Below are 16,556 nucleotides of genomic sequence, written 5' to 3'. Positions count from 1 at the left end.
AACTGCATGGAATCAATAATTATACCTTCAAATTCAGACCTACGAAATGTTCTTGAGGAATTATGGACATTTCGATTAAGTTTGATCATAGTATTTACTCCAGTACTGGTACTGCCACTCCCATTTTTCATCAGTGGAACGGTAAGTCTTTTGGTGCATAAGAATCAACAAAAGTGACATATCCTCATGTAATGTCGCATACGATACATTGTATTGAAAGGGGTGTGTTTTAATGAAGTCAAACTGAGCAAACACAATACTACGCAATGTAACATTGAAAAGGAGAGTACACATGTATGTGTGTATTTCAAAACGTTCCTCATTCCATCTGCTCTAGTAACCAAAATGACCTTTTCCTATTATATATGTATGAAAATCAACCACGTGCAAAGATGGTCATGCAAAGAATGTAACACGTAAGCTTCTCTGAAAATGAGCAGAATTTATGGCAATGGATGGAGGTGAAAATATTTTGACGAAAATATTTTTAGCAGCAACCTCCTCCCCCCCCCCTCCCCCTTTGCCTATACCCTAACAATGGAAAACATCTCTGATAAATATTCAGTTTTCAACTTGAATACGTTATTTCTGTTGACTCGAATGATGCAGTAGCCCATAGCAAAGATACCCTATAAAGGCACAAAATCAACCTAATGTCACATTGTAATCTATTTTATGGGTGCAGATCACCTAAATGGTAGGATTGCAAAGGAAATGTAGCAACATATTTTTGTCTCTTTAGAAGACGTTGTGTTTCAGTTTTGCTGACTTCTGTTGTTACAGTATTATATTTCTATAATCTCAGCAAATAAAAGTTAGGACACTGCTCGTGACCCCAATACACAGTCTGTGTACTCAAGTGTATATTCAGATCGTTAATTATTAATCTCAAATTTTATACACTTACACCACTATATTGACCATCGTAAATTAGGGCGGAGATAACAAGGGTTTGATGTTGTTAAAGAACGCCTTGCGTCGTGTCTAACCACAAAATGGCTTACTCCGTACGAAAAGTTATTCGTGAATTATGGGCATTTCGACCAACTTTGATCATTATATTTACACCACTGCTAGCACTGCCGCTCCCGCTTATCATAAATGGAACGGTAAGTTACGAATTTGTTAATCAAGAATCCACAAAAGAGTGACAATCGGATTATTGCTTTGGAAGGGGTGTGTGTCGATTCACTGCTCGTAAAAGTTCATTCCCAGCCAACAAAACACTACTACCTATACCCTACCTGTAATGACTGTCTTGAAGGACTCACGCTACAACACTTTCGGGCTGTCATTACTGCCATTTTTATTTCCCATGCAGTGAAAGCAACAGTTTTCTCTGTCTTGGCAGCGTTTCATCTTTTAAGTTTAGTAAGTCAGGAATTCGGTGAAGCTTGTTTCATAGAAAAATTTAGTAATGATTTATCGAATGACATTGTCCAACCACAGACACTTGTGTCCTGATATATGGTTCAGAATATGTTAAAATATTGACATATTGATGTATTTGGCCGATAATATGTGAGGGGTATAAAATAACACTGGTTCCTAGGATCACGTAAGTCCACACACTGCTTACACCTCGTATCCGCGGTGTGTGGACTTACGTGATCTTAGAAACCCGTATTAATTTACCCCTTTCATATATTATTTGGCAAGTATGAAAATATTTACGATACTTTATTGTATTCTGAAACATATCTTGGGAAACAAGTGCCTGTGTGTCCAAACTTATGTCTCTGGGATAGTTTGTCGTAGGTGAATCTGGGTTAATGTACAACATCTACAATAATAACGATTTATGATATGATTACCACTACCACTACAGCCTTGATATTTATTGTTATTATACTACTGACACCGTAAAACGTCCATATTGTTTATATAAGGCAACCTTTGTATTCAGTCTCATATATTTAGAACTATACTCAGACGTGTACAAAAAATTATATGCCATGCCATGTCTGTTTTGAATCAAGACTATCTAAGTATAATCTGCTTAATTGGCACAATTTTGGCATATCGCTACCTCCAAACGCCAAACTAGTAAATATGCTAACATGTACTAAATTAAGCATCAGACCCGATCAGTTCGTGTTACATGTAACACCACCCTGTAATAAATATTGCAGTTGAAAAAAAAGAAGGGAGACTCGGTAGTAAGATTGACAGGAGGTAGATCATACATCAATTTGATACAAAGTCAAACATATTCAAACATTATTTGCTGATATTAATTCTAACGAACGTTGTATTAATATTACATACGAAAACTATTCGGAAAATAGTAGCTGACTTGAACTAATACAATTTTAACCTTGAATTATCAATATTTGTTGAGGGTAGTGTTAAGCAATTGAATTGACAGGGGCTTGTATAACAATAAATGCGTCAATGTGTGATGTAAGAAAACAGCCGCAAATTATTGTCACAAAACATTACTGAAATGGTGGAAAATTTTATTTATTATAATTTCTCCAGGAGTCCAGAGCAGCATATGTCTTGATAGTGATGGCGGTGTTCTGGGTGACCGAAGCACTCCCTCTACCTGTAACGGCTTTACTGCCATTGGTACTGTTCCCATTAATGGGCGTACTGACGGCAAGTAAAACAGCCATCGTGTACTTAAAGGATACCAATGCCCTGTTCATAGGTGGACTCATGGTGGCGGTAGCTATCGAACATTGGAATTTGCATAAACGAATAGCACTAAGTATTCTTCGACTGGTAGGATCTGGAGTACGAGGGTATGCAAATTAAATTTTAAATGCCGCGGCCACTTTCATTACTTTGATCTTATATAGTCTTAGATGTATCATTGTTTGGATTATTGAAGAAGCTTGTTGAACAGGTACGATTGTACCCGAGCCAGAGAACTGCACACCAATTAAGAAGTCATAACCTCGCAAAACTTTCAACACTTCACTTACTAGTATGTTGGTCACCCAAGAGTTTTTTTAACTTGTGATTAATTTTACGACGATGATTTCAAGCTTTAGTTCATTTTACATGACAGGGCACGACGTCACATAATGAACGACAAATTCATACAATTTTCGACTCGAAGTAAATACAACAATTTTGACCCTAAAAACAATTCATGTTCAGATGCGGGGGATGGTTTATGTTCATCTTCCATTCCCTGGGTTCATTTTTACTATAGCCGGGTCAATACACCATTATTGTTATTTAGGAAATGACAAACGTTTTTATTTCAGTATTCCATATTCTAATCCATTTTCTTTACACTTAAAGTTCCTGCACCATATAAGTTCCATTATTCCATGGCAGTCGTATGTCTAAACTTGTATTACTTGTGTTACCGACTTGTCTTTGGTGTTGATAGCTATTGGCCAAATTCAAGTTGTAACTTCAGACGCACACAGTCAATCTCAGAGGTACCAGAATCTCAGGATACGTATTCAGTGGATAAACTCACAAGCACTCAAAATATTACTTTTGGTGAAGAAGATGTATGCTTAAACCAACAATACGAGAGCTTTGGATTCGTTTTCCTTCTTCACTTACAGCAGGTCAAACTAGATAGAAACAATTAGTTCTCCGTAGTATTCCTACTACGACGCAGATCAGTTACCGTAAAGTAAGGACGTGTTGCTCTCTTCTGCCCCGCAAGATCTCTCTTCGTATCAGTTGGCCTTTTGCATATCCCTACATTCACATTTTATTCAAATTCAAAGCTTCATTCCGTAATACAAATATGGTTAGTAAATAACATGTTTACAGTAAACTTCAATTCTTTTCCTTATATAGGAAGTGTTTATGAACTACAGTTAATTTAATTCAGAGATAAACTATTTTGAAAATACCCTTTTCTACTATAGCTGAATTCATTAAAAGTTGTGATTTATCACTTGTAGTGACACTTGCAACATTCACTTAATTATTAGTAATAACATGGCCTATCTCGCATTACTATCTCATTAATCAATTAGACCTCACACGGTCGGGTAACCTAGACACAATTACTGTGTTTATAATACAATTATATACTTTGTAACACTTGCAAACGAGCTAGAAACCAAGCAACAACATATCAGCCAACCGAACAACCAGCCATAAGGCTTGCACTGACTCGAAAATTTCAAATCTGTTACCAATGTCAATATTTGATACTTATTAACATTATTTACTGTTTTGTTGTGTGCCAGGTTGATGTTAGGTTTTATGATACCAACAGCATTGTTATCAATGTTCATCAGTAATACAGCAACAACTGCGATGATGACACCCATAGCACAGGCCGTGTTATCACAGTTGGTAACGAAACCAGCAGATGATGACGTCCATGAAGAACCTCGACCGGTAAGGTGACATGTAGTTGGTACAATTTGTACCTTTGACTGATAATCATTATAATGTAAGACACCTCGTGTCGTTGCGCCCTCATCGGCCTTCTCATGTGAGTGGTTGCTGATAAGGCTGTAGGACACGTCGTATTTTACAGACTATAGATAGTGAACGATTTGTCAGTTTAGAAACATCAAGTTAATGCATCATTTTGAGGTGTGATGAATATTGCATCACTTTACAATTCGATTTATGATCTGCCAAACGTTATGGGAATTCGAATCACATATAAAGATAAAGGCAAGTGGCTGGCGTCTAGGTAAGACAGTTCACAGACAGATAATTACAACATGTAGACGGGAGTGTGTTTCCAAATATAATTATGCATATGGAGATAACAAGTCACTGTGAAAACAAAATGACATTGCTCAACCTGTATTTACCTTTCACTAGCGAAGCTTTTATTTCATTCGTTATATTATTACCAAAAGAAACATGAACAAATTCAACACATAGTGAATACAGACGTTGAAATGGATTCAATCAATGATAGAACGGACGGTAAATACAAATTATATGAAGAGATTTCGAACGAGAAGGATGTGGAAGGCGCCATCAACGGCGCTCTAGAGATCGTAGAAGAACCAATTGCAAGCAAGTCAACCAGGTAAAGTTTCACAAACTTAAAATAACTACGAATACATGTTGTGTATTTGAGAGATAACATTTGCTTCTTCAGGTGTGTCTTCATATATATCGAATTCATTTAACGAGAAAATGAAAATGTACTAACAGAGGAGAGACTTATTCGTGGAAATCCTAGTGGTTTTCAGGTAAAAAGTAAGCTTAAAAATAGATCGGTCGACCACACGTCATCTTTCCACCATCGCTTACCACAACATTCTTATCTAACAGGAAATCCACCGAAATCTCGCAAGATGACAATGACCAGATGGGTGACTTTGACCGATTGTCACCAGCTGACAAGAGGATGAGTAAAGCTCTTGTTATTTGCATTGCCTATGCCGCTAATATTGGTGGCACAGCAACATTGACTGGAACTGGGACCAATCTTGTCTTCACCGGAGTCTTAGAAGGGTATACCTAATTGATGTTATTCACGATAAAATTTTTCTTATTTATACAGTGGATGCCAATAAACGTAACCTAGAATGTCGTCTGGCTTGATAAAAAACCTAACATTTTTACATTTCATCGTGACGGTCGTCTTGCTCGACCGTGACAACAAGCTAATTACAATATTTGTTACATTTTAATATTTTGTTAATGGCGTGGATCATCAACATCTGTGTATCTCATGCAAAGAAAATGTGAATAATGATTTTGTTCATCCAGATGATCATGAAATGTATCAGTGATAGTAATATTTTTGTCAAGGCAGACGATAAAATGTAAAGCGGGATTTTTGTAGCAGACCAGGATCTCTTTCAAGTTTACTAGCATCTAAATTTAGTAAAATGTCACTGTTATTTTTTGAAATATTCCAACACACAAAAACGCGAATACATTGAAGCTGGGGAGATGTAGATTATTCGGTCAAACTACGTTTCTCAACCTCGCTAGCCTGTTTTTCCACAGGCGTAGCAAAAATTGCGTGACTATGTGTTGCCGTAAAGAGGACTTGATTGACGACTATGGCTGCATAACGAATTTATTTTAACTTTATTTAGTTAAGTCACATAATAACTGATTCAATTTTGATTTACAACAATGTTGCATTAATACTTTAGTATTGCATTTCAAGTATTGCATATGAATTTTTAGATTCATGGTTTTTACAATTCACTTTCTTTACTTTATATTTTCTTAGTTAGGCTAAATGGTTTACGATCATGACATTCATGTTGATTGACGACTATGGCTGCATAGTTTACGATCATGACATTCATATTGATTTGACGACTTAGTATGGCTGCATGGTTTACGATTGTGACATTCCTATATATGAACGTTAATGTTACTTCAAAAGCATTTTGCTATACTTATTCTAATGTTCTGCCGAAGAAAATGATTCAACTCGGAGAGCATACAATTGATATTGTACGATAAGGTTATACACAGAAAGGTATGATGTACTAGTAAACACATGAAAGTTAGTTAGGAAGATGTCTTTATTTGTCATGAAATAGAAGTCAGCTAAGTTGGGAAAAACTGTCTTCTGGTTGAACACTTATCCTTGTAATATTACTTAATCTTGTCGTCTGCATTGACAAATATCTTGCTAAAGTATTAAACTGTACCAACCTCATCGTCTGCCTTGGCAAAATTGTTATTAAGATTGCTACGTGTTATCGTCTCACTGATACGATACAAAGTTGGAGACGATCTTACCCTTTACATTGCGAATAAAACAAATGCCACCTATAACTAACCAAATGTATTCATCTATCTTTTCAGTCTCTATGGCAACGATCCTGGCGTGGATTTCGCATCCTGGTTCATCTATTCTTTTCCTGGCATGGTTTTATTTGAGTTCCTGGGGTGGTTATGGCTGCAGTTCTGGTTCCTAAGGTAATATTAACTTTGTCCCAAAGATATTTTCAGTACTACATACATATTCGCCGACAAAGATTTTAAGAAAGAAATGCATTTTCCGACAGCTAATATGGTAATATATAAACAATTAATGGGGGTGATTAAATGTACATGTAATGTTGTCTATGATTAAATTTAAAGTGATAACCAAGATTATTTTTTGAAAATTCACATTGTATCTACAGGTGTCATGGTGGATGTTGCACAGGTTGTCCGTGCACTAGTCGTGATGAAAACGCCAAGCGTGTCATAAGACAGCAATACAAAGCATTAGGAACAATAACGTAAGTGATGTAAATCCACATTTTGCAGTTATTGTCGAAAGTTGTGTCAAAAGAGGGTGCCCGATGAGGCAAAATAGAGGCTAAATCACATGTTGCAATCATCAAAGTGCTAAAGTTACTTGATTTGAAACAAAGCTAGCAGGAGCTTTGTTAATTGTGAAAGCCTCCAGCTTTTGCCATGAAATACTGGGAAATGATATTTTTCTAAAAGCAAAAATCATTGCCTTCATTTTTGTGTGTCCAAATTCTCGTCCCGAACAGCTCTTTTTGTGGCCAAATTATACAATCTTTTATCTTTCTGATAACATGGATATGACGTATTTAGTGTGCATCTGGATTAACACAAGATTTCAATATAGATGATCTGTTAAAACTTCGATGTATCGTGCACGCCCTGTTGCTATGGCACAGTGCCCCCTGTTGTTATGGCACATTACCCCCTGTTGCTATCCAGCCTTATGTTTTCTCTTTATCATAACGATTTTACTTTTCTATATTACTCACAGTTGGGCAGAGGCAGCTGTTCTTGTTCATTTTATTATTCTGGCTTTATTGTGGATGACTCGAGATATAAGTGGATACGGATGGGGCAATTTATTCCCTGAAGGGTAAACTATTATTTAATTCAGTTAGAGTCTATGATAAAATGTCATTCTAACCGCCATGCTATTTTGAAATTCCTGAGACACATCTACAATGGCAGTCAGTTGAGTAGAAACAAGTCGTCGTATTATATGGTTCGACAAAGATCTTACTAACACTGCTACATTTTATCTGTCTGGCTTGACAAAAATCTTTAGTTTACACAGCATTGCTAAATCCTATCTTCTGGTGAGACAAAGTTCTTATTAACATTGCTACATTTTATCGTCTAGCATGACAAAAACTGAAGCACAATTGTTACATTTTAATCAATTGACCTGTCTGGAAGTACATGAGCTGTTGTGACAATGGTAGGTAACGCATGGAGGAATCAGTTGCAATACGTATTTCCAACAGTTACCCTACCTTGATTGTGTTTTGGAACTCCGTACACCGCTTGGAGAACTCAAGTAGATTATATCTACATATACTTGACTACCCTTAACAAAAAGCACTGTACCTTAATTTTGGCGGGAAACCCCATACAACAATTGAAGAATCCAGGTACATTTTACCTAATTACCTACATTGTGTAACACCGGGTATCATTAATAAGTTTATTATTATCATATTACAGATATGTGTCGGATGCAACTGCTGCCATCTTTATTGCTGTATTACTGTTCATCTTTCCATCACAACCACCAAATTTCCTGTGCTTCAGACGACATAATGGTAAAGTTAATATGCATGAATTACACTTTAATTACGTCATAAACAAATTCTTGATATGATTTAATTGGCTTTGTTGGCGATATCATGATTTATTGACAGTGATTTGACAGATGTCAGATTAGTCATATATATAATCAGCTGTTAGATTCAGAACATAAATCTAAAATTAAAGTCGGAACATTATCAGAGTTGGTCATTTCCATACACTATTTAGTACAGAGCTGAAGGCCAGAACTCCTAAAGACTAGATTGTCGGGGCTGAGGTTAACATTACCTTTCAAGTACAATATCCCCAATATCTTACCACACTGTGCCACCTTTTGAGATTTATTCTACTGTAACATATTTATGTTGTGCAGTCTAATTTTTCCCATTCCATTCGTTGTTTTCTTTGCTGCTTTCTAGACAAGTCTAAAATAGGACCTCGGAAAGGACTGTTGGATTGGAAAACAGTTCACCATAAACTACCATGGGGTATCGTGTTGTTGCTTGGAGGGGGGTTTGCTCTTGCTGAAGGCTGTCAGGTATTGGTATATTTTATTGTGACAAAAATACCATGGCAAGTATAAGGAAAAATTAACACTAATCGATCACCAACAACTAGTCATTTATCTAAGTTTGACCTGGAGAGTACGACAAGGCATACACTCGGATGAGACGACGACATTATTCCTTGTCTTCTATGTATCTTTTTAAGCCCTAGAATCTTTTTCACTACTTTACATTAAGTTTTGTCTATTTAAAGCGGACATCAAAACTTGTCAAGAAACAGTTCAACCCTTCTCCTGTATTAAGAACCACGTATGCTTATCTACTCGTCGTTGATTGCACTCTGTATACTGGTTTGATAGCCAAGTGTTAAAAGTACGAGTAAACGGCCGCATGCTGTACTATACATCAATCATTTATGAACAAATTGTGGGTTTCTGATAATGACTGCTCAATGGGCAATCATTCATCATACTCAGGAAATACACCAACACTGAAAGGTTTGTCATTGTCGACATTCCTGTAAAAGGAAAAGTCTAGCTAGTCGTATTATAATTTCTAATGGTTAGAACATTACATTGTTCAATTTTTCTTATGCATATATAATTTTCTAATATGATATAAAACCTTGCTCATGTATTCCACCATATTCTGACTAAAGCGTCCCTCAAGTGTACAACTTGGGTACATGGGAAAATGTAATTAAAAATGAGGCTTTGGCAAATTTAAAGAAAGCCCTCTCAGAACGAGGCCAGGGGCAAGAACAACTTTACCCATGACACCCCATTAGCCAAAATGGCGGAAGCTAACATTTCAAACTTGTCACTGAGGAGCGCGAAAGATTTTGAGAAAATCTTTGACAGAATTGAAGTTGATAAAGGTGAGCAATGTCAACATAAAAAGTGAGAAATATACTCTGTCAGACCTTTATTTTGAGTATTACATAGAATGAGTGTCCTCAATAACGTAACTCTCAGTCTATAAAGCAACTTATAGAAATCGACACAAGAAAAACATTTCAAAAATAGTTTCAATTGCAGCTACTGGGGATGAGCTACTGAATAAGATTGACATCTGCATGTACATCTGTTGTGAAAATTTAGGTCGATCAGTGACTGTCAACAGGACACATCGAATTCAACTAATAGTTAAAGGGACTCGGCATGTAACTTTATGGCGATGATGAAATATCCCTCCACTTACCCCAACTTAAACAACGCACGTAAAATGACCTTTAAATTAGCTACCAGTAGAGCTCTCACGAGGTATTAAGATATCTCGAAATTGTTTGATTACCAAGGTAACAGAATTCTCTATTACAAAGTCTCATTCTACAAACCCATGCTATACTTATTTCTGTTCGCACCTCACATTATCAGTGTATATTATATGGCCTAATATTGCAGCCCCCATATAAACTGTCTTTGTTTTCTGTGATTACAAAGTGAAACCCTTGAGTGATGTTAACAATTGGAGCCTATTAAATGTTAGGACTGGCGATTATCCTTCAATATTTCCTTATTTTAATGGTCCCCCGTGTGCAGGGGTCTTCGGTGTCAAGCAAAGAAAAACATTAAGTGCAGCTCTAGATCTGTTGTACAGCTTTTGCTATTCGGTTACTTAATCAACAAAATTGCTCTACCATAGGTTACGATAGGTCATGTTTTACGGCCGTATCATCACTAGCTCACATGATGTGAATTTATATGTGCTATTGAAGTAGAAAGTGTCAACCTTGTTGGATATACAGTAATGTCGTATATTAATAATTTATTGAAAAGTGAATTTTTTCAGTAAATATTTGAGTGTCTAATCATTGAAAGGATCTTATCCGCATCTTGTTTATCACCCCATCCCTTGTTTTGAAGTTCCTGTAATCTGCATATTTATGAATTATATTCGCGATAATATTTTACGAGAAAGAACCTTCCATCTTTTATCGATCGGCGGGTTAGCCTTGAATATATCTGCAATTATTATGCTTGTGTGGGAATACAACTTTTAATAAATTTGTATTAGAATCCATTCAACCGTTGCAATAACAACTTTAAATGTAGCGTGCAATTCGTAATGTACACAATCATGGTAATATTTACTATTGTCACGGGAAACAACTGTTCTACAGGGGCTTAGCGTGAAAGCTTTCGCATAGTACATCAGTCAATGTATCGTTGGTGACGGCAAAATAAACCCATGCGAAGTAGCGGCTGATGATTTAGTATTGTAGCACTTAACGAAATGCGATTGTCATTCTATGAGACTGACACATATGCATATGCTCTGCTGAATACTGTATGAGGCGAGATAAAGAAACACACGTCGTGAATACTAAAGGCATAACGGATGTTCTATATTTATGTCTACCATATTAGGCATCAGGTCTGTCACAATGGATTGGAGACCAACTGGTTGTACTTGGAGACCTTCGAGTCGAAGTTATAATTCTAATAGTCACAACGATCGTTTGCTTCTTCACAGAGGTCACCAGTAATGTGGCAATCGCTACAATATTTTTACCAATTCTCGCTGCATTGGTTAGTATGTTATACACTCCCTCCTAAGGCTCATTAAAAGTGTTTTAAAGAACCATGCATCCTCCGAGTTTTCGAAACTATATACTAATATAATTTGAGTGTAAGGATAGCTATCTGTGTTTTAATTTAATTTAATTTGATTTAATTTAATTTATTTTATTTTATTTCACTTCATTTCATTTCATTCATATTTACCGGTGTCATCTCCATTGTCTGTTGCGTGTTATGCCATATGTATATTGCATGTAAACCAAGTTATGGCCTTCAAACTGAAAAATATACGGACTATGGTCTGGTCGTTCTACACTGTGTAACGTGGAGTGTTTCATCACTTTTCAATTTCTTGAAACAGCAAAAATGATTCATATTAAGACGAATATGCTTGCTTAAATTTAGGCCAAGTATTGCAATCATTTCTGAACAGTGTACAAACCCAATTCGTGCCATGTTATCACACTATGTCATTTAGTTCAAACATTCGTGTAGGGATACAAGTGACTTAAAGGGTCTGCATCTCACCTCGTCTACGACTCGAGGTGACAAGGCTCCTTGGGTCACTCTTAATTTACTACAATACAAATACTGACGACTAATATTTTAACAGCAAAATAATGCTTTTAAAAAACGCTTGAGTTTATTATCTCTAGTTAGTCATCTTGCAATCAATAAATACGTTTACTACGTTACACTAATCATTCAGATATAATGTTTTTGTTTTGTTTTTATCTATATGTATGTCTTACAGGGTGAAAGTATCTGTGTCAATCCTCTTTATCTGATGATACCATCAACTATCGTCTGTTCTTATGCCTTCATGTTGCCCGTGGCAACTCCTCCAAATGCTATTGTTTTCTCGTATGGCCAACTGAAAGTGTTAGACATGGTATGTTGTTACATTATGACTTTTGTCCTTTCTCGTCAAGTTCATCCAAATCGAGTAAACAATTCTTATCACATTTTGAGTTTTCCATTTTGGATAGCAAAATGGTACTCTGATAACATTAAAATTGGGCAAAGCCCGTGATATGACTCAAGGTTTACATTTGAACACTGTAATACACGAGAGGCACAAACACTAATGTACTGAATCTTGCAAACATTTTGAAAATCTATCAAAAAGAGAAGAAAACAAACCTAATCTGAGCTAACGAATTACGCTATTTTTTTTTCATTTTAGGCAAGCGTTGGTTTTGTCCTGAATATTTTTGGCATTCTTTTGACTAGTATGTGGATCAACACATATGGTGACATCATATTTGATGTGAAGACATATCCCACATGGGCTGCTAGTGGAAACAGTACATGCATTGCATTTCTAAACTCAACAGCAAATTAGAACTGATAGCATAAACAATGAAACAGACTGATCAATTGCTAACGGATGCTACCACAAATGATATATCAGTTTTATAACTCTCAGTTGTGTACCATATATATATAAATTGTTTCACTACTGCGCTCTGCCACTCCGGTATAGAGCACTGTCTTAGCAGATTGATACTCACCGAGTTATATATATATATATATATATATATATATATATATATATATATATATATATATATATATATATATAACTTGGTGAGTATCAATCTGCTAAGACAGTGCTCTATACCGCAGTGGCAGAGCGTAATATATATATATATATATATATATATATATATATATATATATATATATATATATATATATATATATATATATATATATATATATATATATATATGTATATATGTCACAGGTGCAGATCACGTAATTTAACTGTGTATGAGGAAACCTTTTTCTTTTACATGGTATATATCAATTTGGTCAGATTTCAGACCTGTATCAGATATGTAACAGGTTTCTTGGTACATGTATATATACAGGTGTATGATGACTAACTTTATACACTGTTGTGATCGCATGAATGAAGTAGTGATGTATACATAATATATATATATCCAGAGTTATGTGCTGTTAGGTACTATTACAGGGGTGTATATCTATGAATCCGGAAGAACTACGTCATCTCCGGACAGTTGGCAACATTGTTGCCAGTTTGAGCGGGAAATATCCCAGTTTGCAAATGCTTTGTTTAGGGTGAACCGTCGAGTAGTACGGACCGGTTGCGTTGCATGGTCCGGTGTTAGTTGTCGTATGCGGACCGAAGCGTGTAGGTCTGGTATTACAAACATGTGAACTGTTCTGCTTTGGTGGTGATGGAGAGCAAAATACGGCTGACGTGTTGAATTGCAGACGAATTTTGTTATTGTTTTATTCGCATCCTGTGGGAGCATGCAGCGGGAATCCAAGGTAAACTTGCATATAGGTCTCTGTTTACAGTCGATGGTCCATCTGCTGGAGGGAAGAGACGGGGATCGTGACATCAGTAAATAGAACTGAGCTTTCCATCCTATCATAATCGACTCTATCTGCACATCAAACATTGACATTGACACTATGACACTGTGTATGTAACCAATATGCCCGTTCGCTTCTGAAATCATCTGCATGTATTAAGTAGATCAATGCGTAATTGGTATCGTGACCCCAAAGTGGGTCCTCACTTCAAGACTGCCACCTTCAACTTGCAGTGAACCATTTGATTGGCCTACTGCAGCATCGATTATGTTCTAGAAGGCTATTGTTCACGTACATGTGCATATTATATACAAAACAAAAAAACAAAAACAAAAAAAACTTAAGTTAGCTTAGTTTAAGGTTACCTTATATATTGTGAACATATTGCAGCCCAGTATACAGTATTGAATGTTGTGCTTAAACATGGAATCCTTGGATATTAAAGAAAGGAATGGACAGTACACTAAAATGAGTCATTCTGTGATTCAATATTTTGAAATATTCCCCTATGGGCAGAGCTCTTCAGTGCCAAGCAAAGAAAAACATTGAACGCAGCTCAGCTATACATCTTTTGTTATCGGGTTACTCTATCAACAGCCATGAATATGTTATGGTTTACGGCAGTAGAGGCTATCAGTACTGAACCACATAATGTGAATTTATAGGTAATTTGTGAGTCCCAGCTACTGAAGAAGAAATTTATTAACATTGCTGGATGTAGAATAATATCATTTATTATTCAGTTATTGACAAAGTGAATATTTCATCTGAGTGTCCAACCATCGATATGATAATAACACAATCATCTTCCTGATTCCTAACTCTGTTTATATTGATTCTGTAATATTCACATTATGAATTTCTGATCGTAGTAATACATTTTAAGAAAGACGTTTATCTTGTAGCTATCGGAGGGTCAACCTTGAAAGTAACTGCAATTATTCTGCTTGTGTGGTATCACTGAAGTTTAATAATCATTTTGTATTAGAATGCAATCAACCGTTGCAATAACAGATTTAAATGTAGCATGGTTTCGTAAAATTCACATGGTAAATGTTTGCGGTTGTCACGGGAAAACAAATCCTCCGTTGGGGCTTAGCGTAAAAGCATTCTAAAATTGTCACCTGAGACACCAATCAGTATATCGTTGATGGCGGCCATAGGAATCCATCTTTCCTTGTCACACTTGTCTAAATCCAATTGTTATTCCATGACGCAGCCATATATGTATATGCTCTGGTGACTACAGTATGAGGTGGCGTATAAAACACATATCGTGAATAATAAAACATCACAAAATAGATGTTACATTTTTATGTTTACCATAGGAATCAGGTCTGTCACAATAGACTGGAGAATGATCAACTGGTTGTACTTGGAGACCTTTCAGTCGAACTTATAATTTAATAGTCACAACAATTGTTTATTTCTTCACGGAGGTCACTAGTAACAGTGCAATCGCCAGAACATTGGTGAGTACTGAACATCGTATAAACGTATAATCTTCATAGTGTATCCTGATATTTTAAGCATTCATGCAGGGAATACAGGAGACTTAATGGGTCTACATGTACGTCGCAACTCGTTTATAACTCGCGCGGATTAGGTTCCCTAAAATCGCTCTTGTTGCACTGAACTACAACTATTGAGGAATATTTTAGAAACATGACTGCTTTCAAAAACGCATGAGTTTGTTAACTCTGTGGTTATTATTTTAAATCGTCAAATATGTATAGCTAGCATTGGTTTGAGAATAAAGTGGATGTGACAGAGGTTCTACTGAGAATGACCAGTGGTGTTACCTTTCAGAAAAAACCCAAGGCATAAATATTTAGACACCATTTCCCTGTATTATCTTCGTTCAGGTAAGGCAATAAAAGTTACAACTGTATCATTTAAAGAGAAGAGTGACAAAATCACGAATGTGTTCCAGTCGAATGACGAAAATATTAGGAATGACATAATTATACCTTCGCAAGTATAAAATATGAATACAATGACATCATTTAGTTTCATTAATGAACGAATTTTGATAAGAACCACTATGAACAGTGAATGTGAACTTCCCATGACCCAGCTCAAGTTTATAGAATATCTGAATGCGTCCACTCATTGTGGTTTGTAACTTATTGCAAATACGTTATTTATCCTTGCTGATGTTACTGTTGGAGGCAGGTTTTTGCTGGTGTTACCTGGTTGTGTTGGTTGAGTGTGGCCCAATCACACGTTTATAATTTTCGCACGCAGTTATAATTTTCGCTGAACAGTTATAGTTATAAGAACTCTCGAGACTTCCAAGATTTCATTAACATCTAACGTAAATTTATAAGATATGATTTGTCTTGTTTGTATATTTATTACAGGGTGAAAGCCTCTGTTTCAATCCTCATTATCTGATGATGCAGTCCAATGCTGTTTGTTCTTATGCCTGGATGTTACCCGTGGCAACTCCTCCAGATTCTATAGTTTTCTCGTATCCATAGATGGCCATCTGAAAGTATCAGACAAGGTATGTTGTTACATTGAGTTCTGGCATTTCATCCTGTTCATTGAAAATAATTCAAACATATCAAAGCGCTTAGAATTAATCCAGGGATGAAATGATAATTTTGAACATGGTAATGAATAACCAATGGTAATCTTGTACACGACGTACTAAATGAGAAGATTCTGCCAAAAATCATAGGCACGAAGATAGGTATATTAACACTATTGATAATAAAAG

General features: G+C 36.0%; 1 protein-coding gene across 1 annotated transcript; it reads left to right on the top strand.

The window, feature by feature from the left end:
• Nucleotides 1–998: 998 nt before the first annotated feature.
• On the top strand, nucleotides 999–12,824 carry LOC144449301 (solute carrier family 13 member 2-like). Its single transcript, XM_078139819.1, has 13 exons — nucleotides 999–1,109; nucleotides 2,482–2,747; nucleotides 4,170–4,323; nucleotides 4,800–4,975; nucleotides 5,224–5,406; nucleotides 6,727–6,840; nucleotides 7,050–7,148; nucleotides 7,655–7,756; nucleotides 8,368–8,465; nucleotides 8,871–8,989; nucleotides 11,327–11,488; nucleotides 12,234–12,371; nucleotides 12,666–12,824. Exons 2-13 carry the CDS (start codon nucleotides 2,512–2,514, stop codon nucleotides 12,822–12,824), a joined length of 1,740 nt encoding a protein of 579 aa, XP_077995945.1. The 5' UTR covers nucleotides 999–1,109; nucleotides 2,482–2,511.
• The last annotated feature ends 3,732 nt before the right edge of the window (nucleotides 12,825–16,556 follow it).

This window comes from Glandiceps talaboti, chromosome 18, assembly GCF_964340395.1.
Source record: "Glandiceps talaboti chromosome 18, keGlaTala1.1, whole genome shotgun sequence".
NCBI lineage: Eukaryota > Metazoa > Hemichordata > Enteropneusta > Spengelidae > Glandiceps > Glandiceps talaboti.
This window is presented reverse-complemented; position numbering and strand designations above follow the sequence as displayed.

Coding starts and splice junctions, on each gene's coding strand:
- LOC144449301 (XM_078139819.1), top strand. CDS start 2,512: ATGGCGGTGTTCTGGGTGACCGAAGCACTCCCTCTACCTGTAACGGCT. Junction 6,841..7,049: donor CTGCAGTTCTGGTTCCTAAG/GTAATATTAACT, acceptor TTGTATCTACAG/GTGTCATGGTGGATGTTGCA. Junction 12,372..12,665: donor AACTGAAAGTGTTAGACATG/GTATGTTGTTAC, acceptor TTTTCATTTTAG/GCAAGCGTTGGTTTTGTCCT.